This window comes from Octodon degus, unplaced genomic scaffold (genome assembly GCF_000260255.1).
Source record: "Octodon degus isolate 3935 unplaced genomic scaffold, OctDeg1.0 scaffold00073, whole genome shotgun sequence".
In the NCBI taxonomy this organism is placed as follows: Eukaryota; Metazoa; Chordata; class Mammalia; order Rodentia; family Octodontidae; genus Octodon; species Octodon degus.
Genome location: NW_004524649.1, coordinates 306,947 through 334,867, shown reverse-complemented (window position 1 = coordinate 334,867; position 27,921 = coordinate 306,947). Strand labels below are relative to the sequence as shown.

The 27,921-nt window shown below is 53.1% G+C and overlaps 2 protein-coding genes and 1 long non-coding RNA gene across 4 annotated transcripts in view; 1 reads left to right on the top strand and 2 right to left on the bottom strand.

Annotated features, from left to right (window-relative positions):
- LOC111817884 overlaps positions 1-22,597 on the bottom strand; it is a 29,849-nt gene extending 7,252 nt beyond the window's left edge. The window contains exons 1-3 of the long non-coding RNA XR_002821984.1: positions 22,371-22,597; positions 6,540-6,710; positions 3,603-3,671 (exon numbers count right to left, since the gene is read on the bottom strand). This is a non-coding gene — a long non-coding RNA (uncharacterized LOC111817884). The remainder of the gene's footprint in view (positions 1-3,602; positions 3,672-6,539; positions 6,711-22,370) is intronic.
- Tecr (trans-2,3-enoyl-CoA reductase) lies at positions 1-26,789 on the top strand. 2 transcript variants are annotated; one of them, XM_023720082.1, is made up of 13 exons: positions 1-139; positions 24,086-24,136; positions 24,564-24,615; positions 24,777-24,821; positions 24,894-24,997; positions 25,078-25,193; positions 25,276-25,381; positions 25,649-25,721; positions 25,801-25,844; positions 25,912-25,969; positions 26,049-26,137; positions 26,505-26,550; positions 26,629-26,788. In XM_023720082.1, exons 1-13 carry the CDS (start codon positions 125-127, stop codon positions 26,754-26,756), a joined length of 927 nt encoding a protein of 308 aa, XP_023575850.1. In that variant the 5' UTR covers positions 1-124; the 3' UTR covers positions 26,757-26,788. The 2 variants fall into 2 exon arrangements, with proteins under 2 accessions (XP_023575850.1, XP_004635677.1); XM_004635620.2 differs by lacking the exon at positions 1-139 and having other exon boundaries at positions 23,865-24,136; positions 26,629-26,789.
- Positions 26,790-26,893: 104 nt separating this feature from the next.
- The window catches only part of Ndufb7 (NADH:ubiquinone oxidoreductase subunit B7), a 4,011-nt gene continuing 2,983 nt past the window's right edge, over positions 26,894-27,921 (bottom strand). The window contains exons 2-3 of the mRNA XM_004635523.2: positions 27,207-27,375; positions 26,894-27,079 (exon numbers count right to left, since the gene is read on the bottom strand). Coding sequence (XP_004635580.1) covers positions 26,947-27,079; positions 27,207-27,375 — 302 coding nt within the window. The 3' untranslated portion in view covers positions 26,894-26,946. The remainder of the gene's footprint in view (positions 27,080-27,206; positions 27,376-27,921) is intronic.

Below are 27,921 nucleotides of genomic sequence, written 5' to 3'. Positions count from 1 at the left end.
GCGGGGCGGAGGCCGAGCCCAGTTAGTCTAGGGCGACAGTCGCAAGCGTGTGGACCTATCCTGTACTGTGTCGCGCGCAGGTGGCCAGCAGCAGCTGGAACCGGCATCACCAAGTAAAGGAACCATGAAGCACTATGAGGTAAGAAACGAAGAAACAACGACCGAGCAGCCACCGCATTACTATTGGTTTTTCTTTGAGGGACTACCTACTGCCCCACAACAGCCGGATGGCGCAGGCGCAGTGGGCGCACGCTGCGCTCCAGGGCCACTCGTAAAATCCAGTGCGCAGGCGCCTAGTAGGTATTTATAAATCTGCAACACAGGCTGTTTTGGGGGTGCCTTTTCTTGGGGTCTCTACAGGGCCTGGGAAAAGCTCACAGGCTGCTTGCAACTTTCCCAGAGGGCTGATTTGCCTTCGGAACCTGTGCTCCCGATCTGAGGGAGTCTTGCACACATTTTGCGCCTGCCACCCCCTCGGCAGACTGCATTAGCTGTCTCCTGGTGACCTTTGCACCATTCTCGCGCGGACTAAAGCTCATCCAGGGAGATGCAGCCTCTTGCCTAATCATCAAGAGAGATTTTACGCCACAGTCACTCTTGAAGTCCAAGTCTTGTGACTCCTAATTTAGGACTGTTTTTCCCTTAAAATGACATCTTCTATTGGGGTTATCTACTTAGTTGATAGTATAATGTTAGTAATTCAGCTATTTATGATTAAATCACTGTCATTAAACTAGTATATTACAGCAATTAACCACTAAGAAGAATATATGCAGTGTATTATTTGTTGAAACTGTCCTTCCGATTTGATTTGAAACTGTCTCATTGCTATCTGTTTGTAAATAAAACTTTGAAAAAAAAAACAAAAAAAACTAGTATATTAACCTTCATAATAAGTGGTTTAACAAGTGGTAGCTCTTGTGCAAGCAGTAATCTGTCACCTTATTTTCATCCTCAGAGCGCCCTGAGACAGGATATTATTTCTATCCCCATTTATTAGATGAAGAAGGTCTTAGACATGTCAAGTGACTTTCCAAAGGCCCCTAGCCAGGAAGTTGGAAACAGAGAGGGAACCAGCTCTCCAAAGTCAAGAGTTTTTTTTTTTTTTTTTTTTTTTTACTAGTTTGCCATGCAGCTCCTTAAATGAAAACTAGCAAGTTGAGGAATTTTATGTAGATTTCTTGTTTCCGCCAAGATTTTTAAAATCGAGGTGAAAGCCACATCAAGTCTGTCCTTCTGTTCATTTTTGAAGTGAGCAGTTCAGTGGTGTTAAGTCCCTTCAGTTGTGCAGCCATCGCCACACCCATCTGCAAAACTTCTCTTTTCTCTTGCACACATTTAACAGTAACTGCTGGGCCAGGGAGATGGCTCAGTGGAATAAGCGCTTCCCTGGCAAGCACAAGGGCCTGAGTTCAATCCCTGGTTGTGCCAAAAAAAAAACCCCCAAAAACCAAAGAACCCAAAACCAGTAACTGTTCCCACTGCAGCCCTTGGCAAGCACCGTCTTATGCTGTACAGATTGGACTGCTCTGGGGACCTCAAAGTGGAAGGAAGTTGCGTTTTGCAGGGTAGGTGTTAGGTAAAGTAGGCTTTTGAGGATGGACACTTGTTTCAGGAAGCTGGGCCCAGCTCGAGGCTGGTGGCTTGGACTGGACAACAAACCACACACGTGTGCTAGATTACATCTCTGGTGCCTCAAAGCAAAACAACAACCAGCTGGACCTTGGGGAGAAACAGAAACCATTGTTTTACTGTATTCTTTGTTATCATACTCTGTAATGGATGCCAGTTACTCACAGAGGAGTCTCCCCATGGGAGGAGCAGCCTTCTAGCCCAGTTTGCTCAGCAAGCAGGTTAGTTTGCCCCAAGGGTTTGGTGCTACCAATCAAAATAGAAGAGAACTTTCACTCACATTTATCTGGTGGTTTAGGAAATGGTTTCAATTATCTGCATCAAAAGGTGGATTTCAGTTAGGGACTAAATTCATTCTTTTTTTTAGCGGAACCGGGGATTGAACTCAGGGCCTTGCGCTTGCCAGGCAAGCGCTTATTCTAGTGACTTATCTCCCAAGCCCCCAACTAAGTTCATTCTTAACCTTCAAGCTATCTCCAGTAATCTACTGAGAGGGTAGCTTCCCTCATAAGCCCTGTTTTATTTATTTATTTTTAAAATTTCTTTCTGCAGATAAGTTCTCACTATGTAGTTCATGCTGGTTTTGAATCCACTGTGTAGCACAGGCTGGCTTCACATTTGGGGTAATCCTCCTGTGTCAGCCTCCCGAGTGCTGGGATGACAGGCCTGTCCCACCATGCCCAGCCCGTAGAAGAGGTCACTTCTGAGCCTTGGCTGGAGGCACCCTCTTAGAAGGGTAGAGCAGGCTTTGGGATTATCTTGGGGTCAAAGCAAGGTCAGTGAGAGAACCGCTTGTCCTGGGCTACTGCAGACTTTTGTTTTTTATTGCTGTTTCTGCCGCTGAGATGAGATGGGAAGTGATGATCCCAGTAACAGCTGGAGAAACAGCCACTGCATCTTGTAAATGAGCCTGTGAATTCCTAGGAAATCAGTCTGCTTGTGGCCAGCAGCAGCCCTGGCCAGTGCTCTGTCCCTGCAGCTGAGTACCTGGATGTGATGAGATGCTGACTCGGGGGATCTTGCCCTTTCCTAGCTGCCCCCTTGTTTCATCCTCAGGATGGAGCACAGAGCCTCTCCACTAAGCTTCAGGCCTGCGTTTTTTAAGGAAAATTATTTTGATACAGGGTTTCACTAAGTGCCAAGTTGTATAGGCTGGGTTTGAATTTGTAATCCTCCTGCCCCAGCCTCCCAGAGTGCAGGGATTACAGGCAAATGCCACCAAACTTGGCAAGGGTAGCTCTTTTGGTGCCCATCTTGCCAGTAATTTTAGACTGGTTTATCACCTTGCTTTTTGGCAAGTTCTTGCATCAGTTTCCTACCCAGGCATAAGGATGAAAGGATGGAAGTTCTATTTTTGTTTGTGTTTTTTTTTTTTTGAGACAGGGTCTTACTGTGTGGTACAGGCTGGTTTCAAACTTGAGGTGAACCTTCTGTCTTGGCCTCCTGCGCCCTGGGATAGCAGGCACGCACCATCATGCCCAGATCAAATGAAAATTCTGGAAGTAGACTTGTGGTCTTGAAGCAGCTATTTGGAGTGAAAACGGTAGGAGGGCAGAGGTGAAGGAGAAAGTAGACTTGTGGGTAATGGTGTGATAGGTGTGTGTACTTTGGATAGGGCCAGGGCTGGATTCTGGCAGTGTTACTGACTGTGTAGTTGTATGACTAGGATAGATTAGTTAACCTCGCTATGGTTGCTCCTTGGGGTGAAAGCCATTTGAGAATACAGCCACCAGCTGGTATTAAAGACCATTAGCCAGGTGCATCGGCACACACCTGTAATCCCAGCACCCTGGAAGGCTGAGACAAGAAGATCCCAAGGTTGAGGCCAGTCTGGGTGATTTAATGAGATCCTGCCTGAAGACTGAAAGGGCTGGGGATGTAGCTCAGTGGTAGAATGTTTGTTAGTTGGGGGGAGGGGGTTTGGTTCTGTCCCCAGTATTGAAAAAAAGATTATGAAGTCACTGAAATACCTGTGGTATCCGTAAGGCAAAGGTGCTTCATGGTGCTCTGAATTGTTCATTTTAACTGTTGTGGGCAGCCTGGGGTGGAGGAAAATTCTGGTTAGATTTACCCAGCCCTACAGTTTATCTCCCAACATCATATGCAGTGGAAAAAAGCAAGTTGCAGAGGATGCCATAATTTTTTTTTTTTTTTTTTTTTTTTTTTGCTACTGGGCATCGAACTCAGGGCCTCACACTTGCCAGGCAGGTGCTTGTGCCACTGAGCTATATCCCTGACCACCCCCCACTTTTAATCTTTTTGAGACAGAGTCTCACTATGCAGTTCAGGCTGGCTTTGAGCTCACTTTGTAGATCAGGCTGATCTCCAATTAGCAAGGATCCTCCTGCCTCAGCCTCAGTGCTGGGATTACAGGCATGCAGCACCATGCCCAGCTGTCAATTGTTTTTTATTTAAATAAAAAGATATCTTTTTTAGTGAAGGTGGGCTCAAACTTTCAATTCTTCTGCCTCAGCCTCCCCGAATACTGGGATTACAGGTGTGCGCCACCATGCTGGTCTTCTAGTGCCTGTTTGCTGGCAGGTTCTGTGTTCTGAGATTGAGGGCTACTTATTCTGTCATATACTTTTTTACCCTCTGCTCTGAACAGAGCTTTAGAAAATGTCTTCGGGATTGATTTTGGATTTGGACACAGAATAGGTGTGTAATTTCTCCTTGTATGGTTTCTTTTTTGGGGTTCTGGGGGTACAACCCAGAGTTATGTCACTGAGCCACCTCCCATCTCTTTATTGCTGGAGAGCAGTAATAGCAGAGAGACCTTGGCAGGGAGTAATAGCAGGGAAGTCCTTCCAGAGACACTGAGAGCTCCTCTTTGAACCCCTGTTTTATAAAGAAGGGACCTGGGGCTCAGAAAGACAAGGGACCTTGCCTGAAGTCACATCCAGGCTGAAAAAGATGCACACCTTTGTCTCTGTGACTCCAGGGTAGAATGGCCAGCACCACAAAGTGGGAGGATATCCACTACTGATGGCCGCTAGCCAGATTCATTCATTCATTCATTCATTCACTCATTCACTCATTCACTCACTCACTCACTCACTATTCTGGGGATTGAACCCAGGGCCTTCACACCAAGCTATATTACCAGTCCTCTAAAATTGTTTTTATTTTGAGATAGGACCTTGCTAAGTGACTTAAGTTACGCAGACTAGGCTCGTATTTTCGCTCCTCCTGCCTCAGCCTCCCAGAATGCTGCGATGAAGTTTTTGGTCCTGTGCCATCACACCTGCAGATCGCAGTTCCTTGAGTCCTTGAGCACCTGAGCAGGGGTTACTTGTGTCACTTCTACTTCACAGGTAAGGGCTGCCCAGAGGAGTGCGTGCATTCACTCCGTGTCCTAGCCAGAAAGCAGCAGAGCTGCCTCTTGGCTTCCACCCTCTCCCCAGTCGGAGGTGTTGCTGTCCCTGTGGCAGGGCTGTTCTGTTTGAGGTAGGGCCAGGGTTCTGTTGTGGGGAAGGTGGGGCCTGCTGGAGAGGCTGCCTCTTCCCTGAAGTGGACACTGCTTCATGGAATCATTCAGTACAAGTGAGATAAGAGTGGGACTTGCCAAAAGTGTAATGAGCTTTTTATTTTATTTTTTTTTTGAGACAGGGTCTTCCTGTGTAGTCCAGGCTGGCATCACACTCATCGCAGTCCTCCTGCCTTAGCCTTCCAAGTGCTGGGCTTACTGGACTGTGCCACTTTACATAGCTAGGTTTTTTTTTTTTTAAATGTATTTAGAACAGGGTCTTACTACACAGATCGGACTTGTAGTGATGCTCCTGTTTTAAGCCTCCCAAGCACTGGGGTTATAGGCATGTGCCGCGCCACCATGCCCAGTCTCAGTCACATCTCGGCACACCCTGGGGGCAGGGTTGGCACAGCTCGCTGGGGATCAAACCCTGGCTGCTGCATTCTGCCTAAACAGGCACTTGAGTCTGCTGAGCTATCTGACTGGCCCTTCTTTAACTAGTTTTTAAAGGGACCTATTTTAAAAACGGGTGCAGTAGTGTATGCCGTGGGCAGTTTTAGTTTAAAAAAAAAAAAAAAAAGGGTTGAGCATGTAGCTCAGTGGTGGAGTAGGTATAATACTTAGGTGCAGTCCCTGGTATCACAACACACACACACACACACACACACACACACACACAAACACACTAGAGAGACAGGGTCTCTCTATGTTTTTGAGCTGAGCTGGACTCCTGTGCTCATGGGATCCTCCTGCCTCAGCTTTCTTTTTTTTTTTTAGTTCCCCTCCCCCCCCTTTTTTTTTAGCGCCTCGGCTTTCTGAGAAGCTGAAGCCTGAGTTCTGTCTCATCCGTCCTATGCACCCAGTCAAGGTGGTAAACTTGTTTCTGGCTTTTTGAGACAGAGTCTTGCTATGTGGTACAGGCTGGCTTTGAGACTCGCTGTGTAGCTCAGAACACCGTGAACTCGAGTGATCCTTCTGCCTCAGCCTCCTGAGTGCTGGGATTACAGGTGTGAGCCACTATGCCCTGGGAAAGGGGTGAGCTCTGTCACCTTCTTGGAACCCCCTGGCAGTGCCCAGGTCCTGGGTTGCCAGGCTTTCCTGTGTCCACAGGTGCCCTTGAGCAGGTAGTGTGTCAGGCTGCACAGCCCATGTGTTGGTTAACAGCCTCCTTCCCGTGGAGACAGCGGAACATGTGGCTGTGCACAGAGCCTTGTGCCCTGCCACCACCACAGCTTGGACCCTGGCAGGCCTCACTCTCGTGCAACACCCTGAGTCCTCAGCTCTCCAGGACATTTGGACGTGCTCAGGCCCCTCTTGTAGCCCCCTCATCAGGACCTTCTTTCGCTTCCAGGGTTAGCGCTCCTGGGGGTGTTGTCCAGGTGATATTTTGGGGGCCATCTGGAGTGCGCATCTTGGACTGTGTTCCATTTTCACTCACCTTGTAAGCAGTGGGTGGGGCCTGGAGATGAGCAAGTGGGACCTGGTGCTGGAGGAAGGTGGGAGTCACCCATGGCCGGGTTCTGGGCTGCACAGCTGGCGCAGCTGTCAGTGGTCTTGCTGGGGATTTAGAGGCCCTCAAGCTCAGCACAGCCTCTGGTCTCACTGGTCCCTGAGGAGAGAGAAAGAGCAGTTAGACAGCCCTGAGTGACTCTGCTGGGAAGAGGCTTGTGGCTGTGATCAAGTTGTCAATTTTGCTTCGGCACTCTTTGTTCCTGGGAGCCCTGGCCAGGTGAGGGGACCTTGGGCCGTCCTCAAGTTCAGGCGAGGTCTTAACAGCCTCTTGCTGACACTGACCTCGCAGCCAAGAATGTTGGAATCCCTGGGGACACTGTCCTGCAGCCAGCTACCTTCATAATTTTCATAAAGCTGCTGCTGCTGGAATGCTTCTTTGGAGTGCTCTTGATAATATTTTGGTGGTACCAGGAGGGGACCCCTGCCCTGGTACTTGCTAGGAAAGGGTTCTGCACTGAGTCACATCTTCAGTCTTAATGACGTTTTCACTGAGCTACGTCCACAGCCCTTTTAGAGCTTTTAATTTTTTTTTTTTTTTTAACTTTGAGACACGGTCTTGCTAAATACCTAAATTGTTCAGGATGGGCTTGAACTTGTGATCCTCCTGTCTCAGCCTCCCAAAGTTCTAGGATCTTGGGCTTGTGCCCCAGGCCTAAGTCTGTTTATTTTATTCCTACAGATACATGCAATAGGGTTACTAGTCCCCCTCCCCACCTTGTTATGCAGTTCAGGCTGGCCTTAAACTCACTTTGTAGCCCAGTCAAACCTTGAACTCATGCTGATCCTCCTGTCTCAGCTGCCTGAGTGCTGGGATTATAGGTGTGTGCCCGCAGGTCTAGCCTATTCTCCTTTATTGTCCAATGGAGAAACTGAGGCACAGAAATGCGACGACCCACCCACAGCTCATGAGTGGCAGAGTGAGGGTTCTGTTGCTCCCAAAGTGGGCTGCACGTGGCAGGAGGAAGGGGTGAGGTGTATGGTGGCAAAGGGCAAGGCCTTTGGCATTAACTGAACCTGCCTCAGTTTCCTCTGTGGGTACCACAATAAAGACTCTGGGCTAGGGATACTGGGACAGCTTAGCATGTCCTGAAGCCCTGAGTCTCTAACACTGCTCATACCACTGTCTCAGTTACTTTTCTTTCTTTTTTTTTTTTTCTTTTCAAAGTTTTATTGATAAACATATAGCAATGAGACAGTTTCAAATCAAATCGAAAGTACAGTTTCAACAAATAATACACTGCATATATTCTTCTTAGTGGTTAATTGCTGTACAAGATGCAGACTTGTGATCCTACTTACAAACACCATTAGAAAAAATCATTCTATTCATTAAGAGAATGCAACTATATATCTATCCCAACCACTTTGAATACACAGATACAAAATGGACATTCATCGGTATACCCCATTTTTTCTAAGTTCCGTTATTGAATATTATAGGTGTGTAAACTCAGCAAAATATTCTAAAAGAGTCCAGTAGCCCATAATAGCATTGGGTCTTCTGTTTAACTGGCAATGTCAGAAATTATTGACCTGAGTCCCCCACAGCTCAACAAAACAACATGGCTTTACTTCCTATATTTCGTCTTCATACTTTTCTACTGGATGGTTAAGACCAAGGTAAAGCAGGACCTGTGCAACAAGAGTTGTAGTTTTTTGATCTGAGAAGGTCAGTGAAATGCCCTCAGGATTTATCCTGAGATCCTGTACCTCAGATTGTAGAACCTTTGTCAGTGTCAGCCATGTGCTCAGTTACTTTTCACTTGTTCACAGTTAGTGGAGGTTTCAGTCCATACTCTGCTGGCGCCAAGGCAGAGCGGCACATTGCAGAGGGCAGCCATTCACGGTGGCAGCGAAGAGCAGAGAGCAAGTCCGTCTCCCTTGTGGTGCTTTCAGTCTGTCTGCCCCAGGCTGGGTGCAGCACTCACACCCAGAATCCCAGCACTGGATCATGAATTAATCACAAAGTTTAGAAGCCCATTGCATGACTGCATGAGACTTTGGGGGGATGCCTAGATACAAACCGTAACAACCACCAACCAAAAAGACAGCACATTGAGAACTTGAACTCATCGTGGTGACAGAGAACATCTCAGGAAGCAGATGCTCAAAGCCAGCCCTGCTTGAAGCTCACTGCTGCTTCCCCCCAGCTGCCATCTGTCCTCACCAGTCATGTTGCAGCCTGGCACTTTCCCCCTGTGCTCAGAGACTCACATCATCTGTCCCCTGCTGTCCTGTTCCTCCTGCTCACTAGGCTGTGGTCTTTGCTCTCCTCAGCCCACAGCAGGCCTGGTGTTCACATGCCTGGGCTCTTTTATTTATTTATTTATGTATTTATTTTTGTTTTGTTGTTGTGCATACTGGGGATCAGAGCCAGGTCCTGCACCTGTGAGGCAAGTGTCACCCCTTACCACCCTCCAACAAGGCAGGGACTCTGTGCTCTGCTCCTGGCTTGAAGGCAGGCTCTGCCATAGATGTCCCCCATGGGAGAAGAGGCTGGCTGGACAGGGCTATGTATACTAGAGGGACCTTGGACTTTATCTTGGATGCTGAAGTTTTTTTTTTTTTTTTTTTCTCCCAGTACCAGGGATCAAACTTGGGGCCTTGCACTTGCCAGGCATGTGCTTATGCCACTGAGCTATACCCCTGACCCCTGAAGTTTCCTTTTCTGATAATTCTACTTAAGTTTTAACTCTCCAAGAGCAGCAAGGGGGAAGAGAGGGACTTCTGTCATCGCTCCCCTGCCCCACCAGTCAGGGAGGACCATGAGTGTTTCCCAGCCCCACTGGGGATAAAGGCCTTTTCAGGGGCTCTGCAGCTGTGCCAGGCTGGCAAGCGGGCATTGTCCTGTCTGTGCCTCTGCTCAAACCAGGCTCTTCTGGGAGCAGATCCTGTGGCTACTGACTGGCAACACAGGAGATACAGGGAGGGCTGTGCGCCAGCTCCTGGGGCTCCAGGGTGCAGGGACTGTGCCACAGGAAGGAAGAGGGGATGCAGGCATCAGGGTTTGGTGTGAGGAGAAGCCAGTTCCCGGGTGGGAGGAGAGGGAGGGCAGGCAGAGTGGCAAATGCACAGCTTTGGAGGTGTGGGGAGCATGCTGCTTTCTTAGGAAGGATGACAATCACAGTGGCCATAGGTAGAGCGTGGAACAGTGTGTGTGTCCTTTGGCATGTGGGGGATGGGTGCCCAGACATTCCCGGGACCCATGCCTGTACTGCCGAGGGGCCTGGTGTAAATGGCTGGCCTGGGAGACCAGGTGCGGTGCTTGTACAGTGCAGACACCTTGAAGTCGGGGCAGGCTGTGTAGTTCAGGGAATAATTACTACAAAGTGGTTCAGTATGAGCAGGTTTCTTTTCTTTTTTCTGTATTTTTGGTCTGGTGGGTTGAATCTGCAGATGTGGAACCTGTGAACATCCAGGGGTGACTGTGTGTGTGTGTGTGTGTGTGTGTGTGTGCATGCACATGGTACTGGGGACGGAGCCCAGAGCCTCTGCAGACTCTGCCTTGTGTGCACTGTGACTCCCACGCCTCCAGAGCGGAGTTTGAGCCCCTCTGCTATTGGACGTTCCACCGGGGCCAGCTGGGCTGGAGGTGGAGGGAGGCCCCTGGGTGTGGAAGAGGCAGGTTCAGTTCTTGTCTGGGAATTTTGTCATTCTTGTTTCACCCTTCTCCGAGCACAGCCTGGGTAGCACCCAGCACCTTGTTACCTCTCATGCTTTAGGCAGGCAGGCTGGCTGGCTTTCTTTCTTTCTTTCCTCTTTTTCAGGTAATAGGAGCTTCACACTGAGTTGCATCCTCAGGTCTTTTTAAAGTTTTCATATATATATTTTGGTACCAGGAATCAAACTCAGGACCTTACACTTGCCAGGCAGGCACTGTGCCACTGAGCCATTTCCCTGGCCCCAATTTGATATTTTGAGACAGGATCATACCAAGTCACTGAGTTGCCCAGCTTGGGTTCCAACTTCACATTTTCCTGGCTCAACCTCTGGGAGTGCTGAGATGACAAGTGGACCACACTGTGCCTGGCATATTTAAGTTTTCTGCCCAGCCTTTGGCACCGTCTGTCATGTGCGTGTGTATGAGTATATGCATGTGTATGAGCCCTGGCTCTGTCCTGCTGTCCCAGGCCCTTGGTAGGTCTCAGGATGCTTCTGGAAGCAGTGATGACAGTGGTGCAGGCAATACCCAGAGAATGCAGAACAGGGCGGCCTTGGCGTTTGGCCACATGGTTGCCCTGCTCCCCACAAAGGGACAGCAAGAGGGGGAGAAAGGAGCCTTAAGTGCCCTTGTGCTGTACAGTGGGCTGGGCTGGGGCTGGCAGGTCCTGTGCCCCCACGGAGAGGCTGCAGTGCCTCTGGTACTTTGGGGTTTGGCTTTTGCTACTTTTTTTCTTGTTTGCAGTGCTGGGAATGGCAGCTAGGGCTTTGTGCACAGTGGTAGGCAGGCAGCACTAGGCTGCACCCCAGATGGAGATTCTATTGGTCACTCTGGGCGCAGTCAGCAAACCCCAAGAACACTTCTGGGCTCCCTCCCTGGGCGCAGGCTGAGGTGCAGAGCCACAGACGCATTTGCGGGTGCACACAGACAGAACCTGGGACCAGCACCAGCCCGGAAGCAGGCGTGGGGCCAGCGTCCACTTTGGGTTCCTATTCTCAGCTGGGTGTGGAGGCACACGTTGGTGATCTCACAGCACGCCTGGTGGCTGACGCAGAAGGACTGCAAGCTTGAGGCCAGCCTGTGCTACATACAGATCAAGACTTTGTCCCAAAATAAAAAATAAAAAGGGCGGGGGATGTAGCTCAGGGTGGAGTACCTTGGATTTGGATGCCTGGACTGCAAAAAACAACCAGAAAAGCCCTGGACTTCCTGTTCCTCCCTGCCACTCCTTCCTCTCCTGTCTGTCATCTCCTGTCTGTCAGGGCAGGGTGGAGCTGAGCACCTGGGGCCCAACACCTGAGCTGTTGTCTCAGCTTTTTCGTGTTCTGCTGCTTCTTTCTTGCCACACACTCAAGGGCCCTGCTGGAGTCCCCTCCTCACTGCTACTCCCTCCTTTCCAGTGTTGCCTGGCTCCTTGCATCCTTGGCACTGGGATGTTCGCTGGGTGCTGCTGGTAACGCTGCTGTAAAGCGGAGGTGCTGGGGTTCAGGAGCCAGTGCCTCCATTTGGGGGCTTTCTGAGCCTCACTGTTGCAGCGAATGTTACAGCTCACAGCAAGTGAGCAGCAGCCCGAGACCAAAAGGCCCAGCAGCACCTGGGGATTGGAGGCAAGGGTCAGTGGGCCTGACTGTGGTGGCTCAGCAGAGGGGGCCTGCTCGGACAGTGAGCAGGGTTTTTATAGAGTTTACAGTTGAGTAGGAAGCACAGAAACAGGTGCTTGCTGTTAACTGATTGGACAGAAAGTTACCCTGAGCTTTACCTTCTTTGCATAATATGGTGGGGATATAGGCTGGAGGTACATGATTGGTCAGGAGGTTACATACTAGTTTCACCTAATTTACATATGGAGGCAAGAGGGTTACATCATTGGAGAGAAAGGGCAAGGCTCCCCACTGGGAGCAAATGTTTCTTTTCTGCTTTATCCCTGTGGTCTCTAAATCCAAGTTAGATCCCTGTCCCCCAGCCACCACCAAGGTCCTTCTGAAAACCAAACCAACTTGTGGCAGCCCATTGATTTCTTGTGGCTGCAGCGTGAGACCCAGAGCTCCAGCTGCTCCCCAGCTGGTCTTCCTAACATCCACTCTGATCAAGCCCCTGATGCGCTGGACCCGCCGAGCTCTGTGCTGCCCTGGGGCCTTGCCACCTCTGTGGGAACCTGGCTCACACACTGTGCCCCAGCAAGGTCTTTGGTTTGGCCTGGTTTCTTTTCTTGGGGCCCTGCCATGCCTCGTATTACACAATAGATGTTTTGGCCTTGAGCTTGAGGAGTGTGGGAGGTTGGGGGTGGGGCGAAGCCTCTGGGGCTTGCCTCCCCTGGCAGTGTGGCCCAGCTCTCTGCTGTTCCTCTTGGGCTTTTCTGGTTGGGACTGCAGAACTGAGCCTAGCACCCAGCACACATCCAACACCCATGTTTGCTGAGTGAATGAGGAATGGGAGCTGCTTGGTGAGCAGAGGCCCTATGGGGTTGCAGGGCTCTGCATCGTGGGCTCCTCCTGCCTGGGCTGCTTGCTGTCCCCAAGAAGCCCAGAATCTGAGTCACTGTGCTGGAGGCCATGGCAGCCATGCTCAGGGCTCAGTGGCAGAGTGGTAAATGGGGTGACGGCTTGGATTGGCCCTTCTGGCTGAATTAGAGGCTAATTCTGGGAGTTGGGCCTAGATATCCCTCTTTAACCAGGTGACATCCACCAAGTCACTTGGCTCTTGGGGATCTTCAGGGTGGTGAGAAAGTGAACGTCTTTTTGAATCTCAGGGGGTCATGCTTTTAGTGAAATATCGTGTGGCCACCTGAGCTAGTCAGCCGGAAGGTGTATCCAGACATCTCTGATAATAGGTATATGCCAAGATTTTTCCAGGTGTGTAACTCAGAAAGCACTTGTAGCTTTGGGGTTTCAGTCTCGCCTGGCTCCTGTTATCCATCTGTTGCGAACCTGGCTTCTTAGTGTCACGACTGAAAGAAGAGGCTGTATGTGGTGGTGCATACTTGTTGTCCAGCACTCAGGAGGATGAGGCAGGAGAATCACTGAGTTCAAGGCAGCCTGGGCCACATATTGACTCTTGTCTCAGAAAACCAAAACAGAAAAACAAGGGAGGAATGAGGGCTGGGAGTGTGGCCCAGTGGTAGCCTCCTTGCTTTGCACGTATGGGGGCTTGGGTTCCATAGCCAACATAAAAACAAAGTCTGGCAGGGTGGTACATGCCTACAGTCCCAGCACTTGGGCGGCTGAGGCAGGAGGATCACCATGAGCTTGAGGCCAGCCTGGGCTACATAGTGAGTTTAAGGCCAGCCTGAATTACATAGTGAGACCCTATCTTAAAATAAGAAAAAAAAAAAAAATAGCACAAAAGCAAAACCAAAACAAAATTAAAAAAAAAGAAAGAAAAAGAAAACAAGAAATGGCAGAATAAAAGTAATACTGGCCAGGCACAGTGACGCGTGCTTGTAATCCCCAGCCATGCAGGGAACAGGCTGTCGAATTGCTAAGTTCGAGGCCAACCTGGACAACATGCTAAGACCCTACCTAGCACTTCCTAACCTTGCTACATTCTAGCAATAAGAAAACCTCAGAGATGGGTGTTGATCAGGGAAAAAAAGTGCCCGTGCTGGTGCTGCTTTGGGTAAACCAGTGGCACCCCGCTTTTTTATTGTATTTTTTTTTTTTTTTAATTATTTATTTATTTATTTTGTGTGTGTGTGGCCAGCTCAGCCCACCAGGGGGCGGGGCTGGCTGGCATGTGGTGCTGGGGGATTGAACAGCGGTCCCTGTGCTTTGCTAAGCTTGTTCTAAGTAGGTGCTTTAGACCACTGAGCCATCTCACCAGCCCTATTGTATTCTTTTTGACATTGGGGATTGAATGCAGGCCTTTGTATTGAGCTGTACCTTAGTCCCCACCCCCTTTGTTATTTATTTTGAGAAAGGGTCTTACTTTGCAATTCAAGCTGGCCTTGAATTTGTGGTGATCCTCCTGCCTCAGCCTGCAGAGTGCTTGGATGATAGGCGTGTGCCACCACAGCAGTTCTTTCTAACTTTTGAGACATGGTCTTATGAAATTGCCCAGGCGGGATTCCAACTCATGATCCTCTTGCCTTGTCCTCTCATAGTGCTGGGCTTATGAGCATGTGTCAGAGTGCCACAGTGCCTCCCTCCCTCCTTCCTACCTGCGGTGCTGAGAAGGTGCTGCAGTGGTGAGCTACACCACCAGCCCATAACCTGTAGTTTGTGGCTAGTATTTATTACCAGTTATGATCCGTTTAAGCTGTGGATATTTTACTCATGCCATTGATGGAATAATTAGTCATGCTGGTGTATTGTGAGTGTATCTTGAGGGAGTTTTATTTTTATGTGTTGTGCCTTTAGGCCACTGAATTGTGGTCCTTCTGCCTCAGCCTCTCAAATAGGATGAGAGGCATGCACCACATGCACCCAGCCACTGAAATGTCTTTGTAAAAAAAAAATGTAAAAAATCTTTTATTTATTTGGTACTGGGTCTCGCTATGCAGCTTGGACTCGTAGTGATCCTCTTGTCTCAGCCTCCCCAGCGCTGGGATTACAAGTATGTACCACCATGCCTGGTTTCGGTGGCTGGCATTGCTGCATGGCATGCAGTACTGGGGATCAAACCTGGTTCCTTGCCCTTGCCAGGCAGCTTAGACTGCTGAGCTGTCTCCCCAGCCCCTGAATTTTTTTTTTTTCTTTCCAGTACCAGGGATTGAACTCAGGACTTTGCACTTGCCAGGCAGGTGCTTATTCTACTGAGCTATCTCCCCAGTGCCTTATGAAATATCTTAATAAAGTTAAATTTCTGGGGCAAGGGCAGGGCTGTAGCATTACTAAGCATACTTAGCATTTGTGAAGCTCTGGGTTAAATCTTTTTTTATTTATTTATTTATTTATTTATTTATTTAGTGTGTGTGTGGCCAGCTCAGCCCACCAGGGGGCGGGATTGGCTGGCATATGGTGCTGGGGGATTGAACCGCGGTCCCTGTGTTTTGCTTAGTTTAGCTTGTTCTAAGTAGGTGCTTTAGACCACTGAGCCATCTCACCAGCCCCTGGGTTAAATCTTCAGTACTGCAAAAAGAATAAAAGTCAGTTTGGTCTGTATGACAGGATGACTAGTGTAACAGTGATGTCTACAAAGGGAGCCAGAACTTAATTTAAAGGCATAGAAGACATACACTCTATGAGTGCTCTGCCACTGAGCTAAACCGCCAGCCTGGTTTTTTTTTTTTTTTTACATTTTGAGACAGGGTCTCACTGTGTTGCCCAGGCTGGCCATGAATTTGTATTCTTCTGCCTCAGCTTCCTGAGTATCTTGGATGACAGGTGTGTGTCTGGCCTAGTAAGGATTTTTGTAACTCATTCTGCAGCTGAATGCTCAAAGTCTCTAACCATGCCTGGCCTGTGTCCGTGAATGAACAAGACATAGTTTCTTTGTAAGAGACTTAGCAGTGAAGCCGGTTGCTGTGATGCCGAGGACCTGGCCCTGCTGGACCTGGGCCCTCCCCGGCTTCTGGCTGGACACTGCCTTCCTGTCCAGAGACGGACAGGAAGCTGAGGATCACATGCAGCCCTAGGAAAGGACAGGGTCCTGGCTGGAGCACCCAGGGGAGGACTGCCTGGCGGCTGTGAGCCTCCCGCTCTCTGTCACCGGGGTTTAAATGCAGGGCCTTTGCACTGAGCCATGTCTTGTAGCCCTTTTTCTTTTTTTTTTTTTTTTGTTCCTCGAATGCCTTCAGGGCACTTTTGGCCAGCGGGAGAGGGGTGAGGTTCAAACTCCAGCAACCTGAGGCTGACAGCTTTGTGGAAGCAGCCACTTAAAGGCCTGAGCTAGGGCCAGGCCCCCCCTTTTTAATTTTGAAGAGGGGTCTTGCTAAGAGATGGGGGCTGGCCTTGAACTTTCTATCCTCCCATCCCAGCCTCCCTCACTGCTGGGATTGCAGGCATGTGTCACCAAGTGTGTGTCACCAGGCCTCTCTCCAGCAGACAGGGGCCCTGGCCCTGGAGCTGGTAGCTGGCAGGTCCTGGGCCGACATGGTGTGCTCTCCGGGCCTTGCCTCTCACCCACACAGTTGTGAGCAGCACAGGGGGACCCAGTGGCACTCAGTGCTTGGGTGCAGCCTGCCAGTGTCGGGGGGGACACGGGAGAGGAAGGTGGTAGCATGGTCGTGGCTGACGCCTTTCTGAGTGGGTGCTGTTGGCTGTGATAGGGCTTTGGGCTCCATCCAAAGCAGGGCCCGTGGCAGGGTGGCTTTGATGACCCTGGGAGCTTCTCTCTGGGTGCTAGGCTGGAACCAGGCCCTTTGTGTGCTGGGTACAAGCTCAGCCCCTGGGAGCGCTGGAACCTGACCTAGAGGTGCCGCCCCAGGCAGGCTGAATCCAGTGCCACAAGATGGCGCCACAGCAAAGCTCTGATTCACAAATAGCCAGTCCCTGGGGCTCAGGCTCCTGGAGGGCTGGCCAAACCCTGCCTCCTGCAGCCCTTGGGATATTGCCCACTTTTCCAGGCCCATGGATGTCACTGGCCTGTGATGGGAAAACTTGAAATATTACTCCACACTGCCTGGATTCACCCTCTTTGCAGTGACGGTGACAGTCTCCCAACCTGGGTATGGCCCGATTTTTTTTTTCTCTTTTGAGACAAGGTCTTTTGAGACAAGTCTGTGTACCCAGATTGGCCTTGAGCTCATGGTGATTCTCCTGCCTCAGCCTCCTTAGTGCTGGAATGACAGGTGTATGCCACCTGGCCAGCTGGTATGCCCCCTGGTATGTCCTGGTTGTGCCCAAGTGGGTGTACAGGCAAGGCTGGGGTGGTGGTGGGGGTGGTCCTGATGTCAAGTAGAGAGTTTGACCCTCAGGCTCCCAGCAGGTCTTTGATACTGTGCAGGTGGCACACGTCACCACTGGGCACATCTGGAATCTCAGTGCCTCTTCCAGGTCAGCTGTGCAGGAGCTGGGGCGTGAGCAAGGAGGGTACCTTCTGAATGGATCCAGGTGGTTTATTTACTTTTTTTTTCTTTGAGATAGGGTCTTTCTCAGGCTGTCCTCAAACTCATGGTGATCCTCCTGCCTCAGCCTCCCGAGCACTGGTATTACAGGGTGCACCACCATACCCAGCCCTATTACTGTTTTTCTGTTGCTGGGCAAGGAACCCAGGACCTTGTGTGTACTAGGCCAGAGGCCACAGTTGAGCTGTACTCCTCACTTGTTTTTATTGGTTTGAAGTTTGGTATTTTGAGATGGGTCTCTCTGTGTTCTCAGCCTGGCCCTGAACTCCTAGGCGCAAGCAGTCCTCCTGTTTTGGTCTTCCAAGTCACTGAGCTTAGGCATCAGGCCTATTTTCTTCTTTTTTCCCTAGCATTTAGACTGTTCTTCAGAGGGTAGGCAGGTTTGTTCACTGTGGTGACCGCAGGGACTTCAGGCTCACACAGGCCAGGACAGCAGGGGTCTTCCTGGCTGACCACCTTGGCCCAGGGCTTCATTTCCAAGCTGGGTTTTCCGAGCTTGTGGATGGGACACAGTGCTTGGTAATGGTGACAGAGCAGGTAGGAAGGGAGCATTGAGTGTTTTCAGTAGTGGTGCATTTGTGTGGACAGGGACAGCCAGGCAGCTGGCAAGCTGCTGGTGAGAGTCCCTGCTGTGTGCACCCAGTGCTCCCTCTTCTGTCCTCTGTGGTTTCTTCTGTTGACTGATGTAGGGGGCCTGACAAGTGTCCTTGGAGGTGGGGACAGCAACCCGTTCTTCCTGGTCCTGGCCCCCAGGGCCATGTAGGTGCTGCTGCCCAGGCCCCAGCTAATAGCATCTTAGCAGCAGGAGCAGCCTGGCTGAGGTCCACGCAGTGGCTGGTCCACATCTGGCCCGGCCACCCCCACCCCCACCTGGGTGCCACTCTGTGCCCACCACAGCTCCTCTGGGAGGCTGGCATTCCCACTCCAGCACTGTGGAGAAATGAGGTCGCACACTGAGGCCACTGGGGGAGGGGGTATTTGTGGCTGGGCAGGTGCAGCCTGTGCTGGCTTCCTGGCAGCCAGGCCCAAGGTTCTCTCGGGTGTCCTGGCACCCTAGCATTCATGGATGACTTGATATTTCTGGAAAGTAAAAGGCAAAGGGAACCGAAGTGCTGAGCTGGAGTCCAGGGCACGCGCCTGTCTGCCTCAGTGATGGGGGTGAGCGAGTCCCCAGGGTGGCACAGCTGGTGTCCCCAAGGACAGCCCTGTGACTGCGTGAGCACTGGCAGGCTGAAGGCCTTTAGCACTTTGCATCTTTGCCCCTCGCCACTCTGGGCTTGTGCCTACCAGGCCTTTCCTTGTGTACCAGGCCTAGTGCAGGTACTGCTGGGTTGTGCCAGGTGTGCTGTGTGAGACAGGCTGTGGCCAGGTCCTTTCCTGACACCAGTCCTTGTGGGGGCTGAGAGGGCAGTATATGTGCCTCTGCACCAGCTCTGACCAGGCCCAGGGCCCTGCACAGGGATGGCCTGACCTTGAACCTACACGCGACGGTGCTGGAGTACAGGCACTCTCCACCAGGTGACCTGGATGCACTCTGCCCTTGGAGCCTGGCTTCTATACCTGCGACCGCCTTCTATTGTTCTGGGTCATTGTGGGCCACAGCGTAGAGGCCTGGTAGCAACTACTGGCCCTCGTTACCCTGTCACCATTGGTGGTCGCAGCATAGGACACAGGAGCTCCAGGTAGGTGCACAAGCCCATCAAGCCTGTTCTTGCCCCGTGACCAGGACTCCGTGCAGCCCTTGAGGGAGGCCCTGGGTGGGTCATTTGCAGACAGAGGGCCCTGGGAGGGGATAGGGCCACCACTCGAGAGGCTTCTGATGTGGCTGTGCCAGGCCTGCACTGTCCCCATGCAGTCAGCTCACAGGTATTACGAACTCATCTCCAGCCTGGGCTCCACTGGGGCTAGGTCAGAAACCTGTAGCTCCTGCCCCTTTGTCCCCACCTAAACCATCATGGTCTGCCCGCAAACCCACCACTGTCGAGTCCCAGCCCACACTTCACCTGTTGGTGAGTGCCAGCCTCATCCCCACTGATCTCCCTGTGACCACTTGAGTCTGGCCCTGCATCCTGTGCTCAGTAATCTTGCACATCCTCCATCCCGCAGTAACAGCCAGAGGCCTAGCCAGACCTGTAATCACAGCTGCTCAGGAGGCTGAGGCAGGAGGGTCACAATTTTGAGCCCAATCTGGGCAACTCAGTGAGACCCTGCCTCAAAATAAGATGGAGAAAGGAAAATTTTAAAAGGTGACAGAGAGGCAGCTGAGTGGTAGAACTCTTATGTGGCATGAGTGAAGCCCTCGTTCTATCTTCAGTACTCGGGGGAAAAAAAAAACCTGAAAAGGCCAAGGTTCTTCACCAGGCTCTGCAAAGTCTGCCCCACCCTGTCACCTTTCTGCCTGTCATCTCTTCCCACTGTCCCCCTGTCCATTAACTCCTGTGTACAGGAGCTTGGTGCAGAACCAAGGTCTTTGCACCTGCTGTCCCTCCACCTAGTTCATTCTTCCCCTGGCCATTTCCACAGACCCCCTTCTTGGGGAGGCCCACCCTGGCTACTCTGCCCTGTCTTGGCGACAGGGACCCTGTTGTCTGTCCATTGACCCTGCACCTGCCACAGCATCCTTGACCTCTGCCTCAGGGTGCACTTCCATTCGTGATCACTGGGGGGCGGTGCTGGTTGGGTGGCGTTTCTCAAGCTGACCTTGGTGTTCTGTGGAGGGGTCCAGTGCTGCCCTATGCCAGACATTGGGGAATGGAGCCCGTGCATGTACCCCACTCTGCAGCAAGCACCAGAGCCTTCATGTTTATATCTCTATTTGCTTTCGGTGCTGGGGCTTTCACACAGAGCTCCATCCCAGCACCTTTTTATTTTGAGGTAAGGTTTCACTAAGTTGCTCTGGCTAGGAACATACTGCCCTGCTGCCTCAGCCTCCAGGGTGCTGGGGTCAGGCATTCGCCACCACCTCCTGGCTCAGTATATATTATGATTTTAGTTTTAAAGATTTATTTCAGGTTGGGTGCTACCAGGATAGCTCAGTAGACTAAGTGCCTGCTTGGCAAGTGCAGGGACCGGAGTTCGATCCCTAGCACCATATGCCACACTGGCTGCACCCCCAGGTGTGCTGAGCCAGACCCGGTGTGGTGGCACATGTCTGTAATCCCAGCACTGGGGAAGGCTGAAAACAGAAGGATCACTATGAGTCTGAGCTGCATAGTGAGACTCTGTGCCAAAGACATAAAAAAAAAAAAAAAAAAAAAAAAAAGATATATTTTTGGTTGGAAATCCTGGGTTGTGTTTTGTTTTGTTTTTGTTTTTGTTTTTTTGGTTATTACCACTGTTTTCCCAGTAATTTTGTGAGATGGCAGATGGGAGTTTGTCACTTTGCAGATGAGGATGTAGAAGCTCAGAAAGGATAGGTTATTTGACTAGAGCAACACAGCCAGGAAATAGTTTTGCTTTTTGTTTTAAACCTCAGCATCTGGGGAGTGTGGAAAAGGTGGGTCTTAGTCCTGGCCTGCATCCTTTCCCTGGGGACCAGGACCTCCTGTGGCCTGGCTTCTCATGCTAGGGATGAGAGGGCCTCCAGCGTGTGAGGGTTATTGAGGGACCCCGGCAGCTGTAGCCTGCTCACCTGCGTGACTGGGCAGAGGCTCCCCTAGGGGCCTTGGGCCCCACGTGTGCCCTCTGGGTCTGATGGCTGGGCAGCTCCATGGGTGGTGCAGGAGGACAAGGCAAAGCTGAGGGTACAGGTGGGCAGGGCTCCTGGGCCAGGCCTGTATTGCCTCCTCCCAGGGCGCAGCTGTCCCTGCCCCTGGCCGGCCCTCTTGCAGGTGCTGGGAGCAGCCATGCACAGGACAGTGTATACCCGTGTTTGTGGCTGCTGGATGGAGGACGCCCAGCATTGAAAATAGGCCCTGCAAGCTGAGTGCTGGCAGGAGGGAGTGGCTGTGCAGAGGCCCTGCGACGCCTGCGCCCTCCTGCGGCCCGTGCTACTGCTGAATTTGCCTCTGTGCCTCCCTCTGTCAGGTCTTTACTACCCAGCACTGGCTGGGGACCTTCAGCTTAGGGCCTGTGCCCTCCTGCAGGGTGGGCCTGGCGGCACCCCGGCCCTGGCACACTGATGTTGGCAGGAGCGCTACTGGCTGGGCCTCAGAATCTCAGGCCGGGTGAGAATTCCTCCGGGGCCAGTGGACTGTCATCACAGAACCGTGTGTCATACCCACGCCAGGGTCCCTGCCTGTGTTCTGTGGCATCTGGGCCAGTGCCCCCTTACCAGCTTCCTCTGTCCATGTGTCAGCCATCCTGTCCCTTGCCTTGGAGGCTCCTAAGGAGAGCCCCTCCACTCCTTCCTGCCTCCCTGTGCACAGGCGCTGTGACACCTGTGCCCTCCCTAGGGCGTGGCCTTCTCTGGGGTCCTCCCTTGTGCTTACCAAGTCTTGGGAGCCCCTGACCCCCACTGTAGGCTGGCCTAAAGCCTGGGCAGACACAGAGCAGAGGGTGGGCTGAGGAGGGACCAAGGACTGGGATGAGTGTGGTGAGGTCCCCTGGGTTCTCCCAGCCCTGGAGGCTTCTCCTCTTGGTGCTTGTGGCCATTTGTCCCCCAGCCTTAGAAGGCGACGCTGAGGCTGACTGCGGCTTAGTGGTGAGCGCTTGCCTAGCAGGTGGGGCTTGATTCTGTCCCTGGCATCAGTTTTGTGTGGACATGAAACTGACAAAATAGAAAGCTGCCCATTTTAGGGTGCACAACACAGAGGGATTTCCAGCACTCCCCAATGCTCCCCTCTCACCTCTGCTCAGTTCCCCCCTGACTGTGTTTGCATGAGCAGGCTAGGACGCCTCTTATAAATATATGACCCTGTGTATCTGGCTGGCTTCTTTCACTCAGCCTACTTCCCCCTTCCCAACTAGCAAATTTTATTGTGCTTTCTATTTTGAAATAATCAGAGGCACAGGCAATCACAGGCACCCACCTGAGGACCCTCAGCCCTTCCAAGAGAAGACTGCTTCGGGGTCTAGGGTCTGAGGGCTGACCCTGTTGCCACATGGCCTGCAGCGCCCCCAGTCCCTGGGTGCTGCCTGCAGCCCAGGCTTACCTTGTCAGGTGCAGCAGGCTGTGTCTCCTGCTTGAGTGCTGGCTGCTGCTGCGAGGGTGGCTGGGCTACCTCCTGCCACCAGCTTCCTTTCCCAGCTGCCTGAGCCCCGACAACAGGCAGGCCCTGTCCCCCCCACCTCAGGCCTGGTTGGTGCCCGGCGGCAGAGGAGAGGGTAGAGTTTCAGCCCTCCCCCAGCATCTGGCCAGCAGGGAGCCTGGCTGGTTGTATTTTAAGCCCTTGAGTGGTTCGGCAAGAACTCTGAGACCTCCTGTCTCGTGGACGCTGTGCTGCCTTCCTGAGGGCCACATGGGCTCACAGGCACGTGGGCACTGCCCACTTGGGGTGCAGGAACTATTAATACCCTGTCCCTGTGCCCCTCCTCACTCTGGCCTGGGGGGGTGACACTCCAGGTCCATGGCCTGCTCGCCTTTCAGGCCCCTTTCTCTGGCAGCTGTCCATAGGGGTCAGCAGGGCCCAGTGTGGGCAGCAGGTGCGCTGATGCAGGCACAACAGACAGTGTCTGCCAGGATTCAGGGTGCTGGGCCCTGCCCTGCCCTCAGCAGCGCAGGTGGGCAGAGCCCTGTGTACTCTGACCTGTGGCCATTGGGTAGCCAGGCTGGGCACATAGGCTGATGTGCTCACTTGCACTGCTGCACCCCCATGAGCACGGCAGGGAACCTGCCCAGCCCAGGGAGAGGAGGCTTTCCTGCTTGCCTCTAGCCCTGCCACTGGGGTCTGGCTTCTCTGGCTTAAGTGCAAAAGCCCTCCATCAGGAAGGGCCAAAACCCAGGACAAAGCACTGTTCAACCTTACTCTGCAGCTTCTCAGCTTGCTGTCCCCCCATCCAGTGCTGCTCCTCTGCACTGTCACTGTGTGCTCATGGGCCTTGGGCAGGGCCTGGTTGTGTGCGTGGCCTGGGGCTGGCCCAGTAGGAAGACTACTATGCCAGAGGCCTTGAACAAGGCCTTGGGGCAGGGGGCGGGGGGGGGGGGTAATGTGTGGAGACAGGAGAGGGAGGTGGAGGGGTAGAAGGGTGCTGGCTGAATCCTGGGCTTGCTGGCCCTTTTACATGCAGAGTGGGGCTGTCTGCTCCAGTAACTTGGGAATCTGTCACCTCTCTGGGAACACAAATGCACAAGGAACATAATCCAGAGTGTCTTTTACAGCTCAGAAGGGAAATGGATGATCTTTCTCACGGATTCTCAAAATAGCTGGGGTTTCTCAGAGCCCAGTGAATATCCCGGGCCAGGCAGGGCTATTACCCTATGGTGCAGGCCTGAGCCCCTGCCTGCTATAGGGACCTTGCTGTCCCCCATGCTGTTGTGGGATGGTGGCATGGCTTGTTGGGGGCTTGGTCTGAGTGGTTTTATATTTAGCTGGGCAGCAGCTCTGGTGCCACTCAGATTTCATCTGGCACAGAAGCCAGTGGCTCAGGGCAGACTTGGGCTCCTTTCCAGACTGTGGCAGAATTTGATCACTGCCTGACTGGTGCAGCTCTTGGGTGGGGAGGTTGGCGGTGGGAGGCGACAGTGGCAGCGGGGTGCACTTGGTGGGCAGAGTGGAGCAGCAGGCCAGTGGTGGGCGACATGGACATCAGCTTGAGCATGGTGGCCCGGGAAGCGAGCCAGAGCCTGAGCCCTGGCCTTAATGGCTTCCCCAGGGCCCCACCCCCCAAGGCAGCCAAGAAACATAAAAAGGCTGTTCTCTTCTTCGAGGTGGAGATTCTGGATGCAAAGACAAGGGAGAAGCTGTGTTTTCTGGACAAGGTAAGACTATACTGCTTGTGGCACTAGGCTGGGGCCACATTCCTTCCATCCCTTGGGGCCGCACCCCCTGCCCTTCAGAGGGCACACAAGGGGTGTTGATCCCAGGTAAGGTAGAACGGGCAGCGTGGCGCCTGGTGTGGCTGGTAGCTGGCCTGCTTGGGGAAGAAGCAAGGCCGCCTCAGTGGATTCTGCAGGGTCTTGAGAAGGTGGGGCTGACCCTTACCAGGGCCTTCCTTTTTCCACTGGGCAGTTGGATGATATCAGCTTCCTAGTAACATGGGGCCCCAGGGCCACAGCTGTCCCCACACTGGCAGGACCCATGCTGCTCCGGCCTTGACCGTGGGGTGGGATCCTGGCTCCCAGCCCCACTCCCCTGGGTTCCTGGATCTCGGCCCCCAGAGCTGACCTCCTTGCCTTGGCTCACCAGGTGGAGCCCCAGGCCACCATTGCGGAGATCAAGAACCTGTTCACCAAGACCCGTGAGTGCACACCTGCCTTTTCCCCCATCCCTGCTGGCCCCCAGGGCACCAGAGTCTCCCCTCCCCCACTGGGCTTGGTTTTGGGAGGAAACCACGTCTGTCCTTCTGGCCCTCTGGGAGTAGCTGAGGCTGGCCTGGGTGACACCGCTATCTGCCTGCAGACCCCCAGTGGTACCCGGCCCGCCAGTCCCTGCGCCTGGACCCAAGTAAGTACCACAACCAGGGGTGGTGGGTGGCAGGTGGGGGACACAGCGGGCTTTAACCTGCTCACTCCGCAGAGGGCAAGTCCTTGAAGGACGAGGATGTCCTGCAGAAGCTGCCTGTGGGCACCACAGCCACTCTTTACTTCCGGGACTTGGGGGCGCAGATTAGCTGGGTGACGGTAAGCCCTTTTCCGCCAAGCCCCGTCGTGCCCTACTGCAGTGGCCACACGGGTGGGTGATCACTGTGTCCTGTACGCAGGTCTTCCTGACAGAATACGCCGGGCCCCTGTTCATCTACCTGCTCTTCTACTTCCGGGTACCCTTCATCTATGGGCACAAATACGACTTCACGTCTAGTCGGCATTCAGTGGTGCAGTGAGTATGGGATGCCCGAGTGGGGGCGGGGCTAGGGGCGGGGTTCTCGCTGCACTAACTGAGCCGACCCTGCACCCCCCAGTCTCGCCTGCATCTGCCACTCATTCCACTATGTCAAGCGGCTATTGGAGACCCTCTTCGTGCACCGCTTCTCTCATGGCACCATGCCCTTGCGCAACATCTTCAAGGTGAGAGCCCTGCCCCACCCACCCCGGGGCCACACCCACCCCGGAGTCCCACCACCAGCCCTGCAGACTTTGGCCATCCAGAGCTCCACCTACACATCTTCAGCTCCACCCACCGCAGAGCACACCCACTCAGTTCCAACCAGCTGCGAAGGCCCCGCCCACCACAAGCCACACCCACTCAACTCCAGCCGGCTGCCAGACCCCGCCCACTGCAGAGCCCTCTGCCCTTGAGTGCTGCCCACATCCTTCCCTGTCACTCCCTTTCAGAACTGCACTTACTACTGGGGCTTTGCTGCATGGATGGCCTATTACATCAACCACCCTCTCTATACACCCCCTAGTAAGTGCCTCTGACCTCCCCCATGCCCTTTGCCCTCCGTGGTCTCCTGGCTTATGGCCCCTCCCTGCTTCCTCTGCAGCCTATGGAGCTCAGCAGGTTAAGCTGGCGCTGGCCATCTTTGTGGTAAGGAGGCAGGGGTGATGGGTGGGGTGTGGCTGGGGGGTCCTGGGCTGATCCACTTTTCCTCCAGATCTGTCAGCTGGGCAATTTCTCCATCCACATGGCCCTGCGGGACCTGCGGCCAGCTGGTGAGTGACCTGCCAGGCTCAGGGCAGTTGGGTTGGCTAGGCCATGGGCAGCGCCTCATTCACCTCTCCTGCCTGTCAGGGTCCAAGACCAGGAAGATCCCATACCCCACTAAAAACCCCTTCACGTGGCTCTTCCTGCTGGTGTCCTGTCCCAACTACACCTATGAGGTAAGGGCCACTGCCCTGGCCTGGCCTGGGTCCCTGGTAGAGGGCAGTTGCCTATGCAGGGTTGGCGTGTGTGCTGCCCACTACACTGGAGTTGGGTTAGTACTGTCCTCCAGAGCCAATGCTGAGCTGGCATGGAGTACATGCCTGTCACTTCAGCACTGGAAGGCTAAGGCAGAACTGTAAGTTCAGTTCAGCCTGGGCAACACAGCACTGAAAGTCCTATGTGAGTAAGAAACTGGGTTCACAGTGTAGCTCAGTGTGAAGCCCCTAAGGTTCAATGCCCAATGTAGAAAAATGGGGGGAGGGATGGAGTGGCAGCTGAGCCCCCAGGCTGCCAACAGAACACCTGGCCCCTTGTTGCCCACAGGTGGGGTCCTGGATCGGCTTCGCCATCATGACACAGTGCCTGCCAGGTGAGCCCGCCCTCCCTGCTGCACCCACTACCTTCCCTCCTGCCCGTAGCAGGCCGCTGACCCCTCTTCCACTTGCAGTGGCTCTCTTCTCGCTGGTGGGTTTCACACAGATGACCATCTGGGCCAAGGGCAAGCACCGAAGCTACCTGAAGGAGTTCCGTGACTACCCACCCCTGCGTATGCCCATTGTCCCTTTTCTGCTATGAGGCCACTGTATCCCCCAGGGTGATGCTGCTGTCTCTTCTTGGAATAAACTGCCCAGCTGGGCTCGGCTCTTGTATTCTTTGGGGCCAGGATCTGCTTGTGCCTCTTATCCGGCGTTGCAAGAAGGAGGCAGCTCAGGTTGAATGAAGGGCTCTTTTATTTCTTTACTGGTACTTGCAATAGTGGGTGGCACTACAGGGCCACCTCGGGGGCCACTTCTCCTGAGCCCTGGCCCTGGGCTGCCCGAGCCTCCCTCTGCTCTCGTCGCTTCTTCCGCTGCAGCAGCCGCCGTTCACGTTCGAACTCCTTCATTCGCTGCACATAGCTGGAGACAGTGGGCAGGGCTTAGGCTCCAGATGTGGCCTGCCACTGCCACTTCCATCTCTACCCATAGGGCCTGCAGCTGGGCTTCCCAGCCCGCCCCCTGCCCTCCTGTGGCTGCCTGGACTCACTCGAGGTGCTCACAGTAGTCCCAGGCATGCCGCTCATGCTTGCAGGCCAGGAAGTTGGGGAAGCTGTCACGCTTGCACTTGAGCAGCCGGATGAGGTGGTGCGCACAGTAGTCTCGCTGCTCGAGCGACAGCTGTGCATCGTTCATCTCCTGCTGTGTGGCCACCATCACTGTGAAGGGGTGGGCAGTGAGCTCAGCAGGCTGGGGCTCGCCCCTCTGAGGCCACTGCACAGCAGTACCCCCCGGCATCTGCGGGAGGCTCCTTTGTAACCTGCACAAAGGCAACCTGAACACGGGTCCAGAGAGGACGCACTGTCCTGGCCACTTGACAGTCATGGTCCCCCAGCTGGGGGCTCACCCCACCTTTCAGTTTCTTCCTGTGGGGTTCCGATCTCTGCTCCAGTGGATCTGGCTAAGTCTCAACTTCCTCTCTACAGAAATTGGGTGCCCTGGCACATAAGATACTCCTGGTTATTTGGAAGGCTAAGGCAGGATTCCAAGTTCAACCCCAGCTTGGCAATTTAGTGAGATCTTGTCTCATAAATAAATACAGGGGCTGGTGAGATGGCTCAGTGGTCTAAAGCACCTACTTAGAACAAGCTTAGCAAAGCACGGGGACCGTGGTTCAATCCCCCAGCACCACATGCCAGCCAGCCCCGCCTCCTGGTGGGCTGAGTGGGACACACACACACACACACACACACACACACACACAC

What these genes read in the sequence shown, in the direction of transcription:
- Tecr (XM_004635620.2), top strand. Translation starts at nt 23,957, where the DNA reads ATGGACATCAGCTTGAGCATGGTGGCCCGGGAAGCGAGCCAGAGCCTG. An exon ending in GTCCCTGCGCCTGGACCCAA is followed by an intron (nt 24,822 to 24,893) that starts GTAAGTACCACA and finishes CTCACTCCGCAG; the next exon opens with AGGGCAAGTCCTTGAAGGAC. An exon ending in GCGGGACCTGCGGCCAGCTG is followed by an intron (nt 25,970 to 26,048) that starts GTGAGTGACCTG and finishes CCTGCCTGTCAG; the next exon opens with GGTCCAAGACCAGGAAGATC.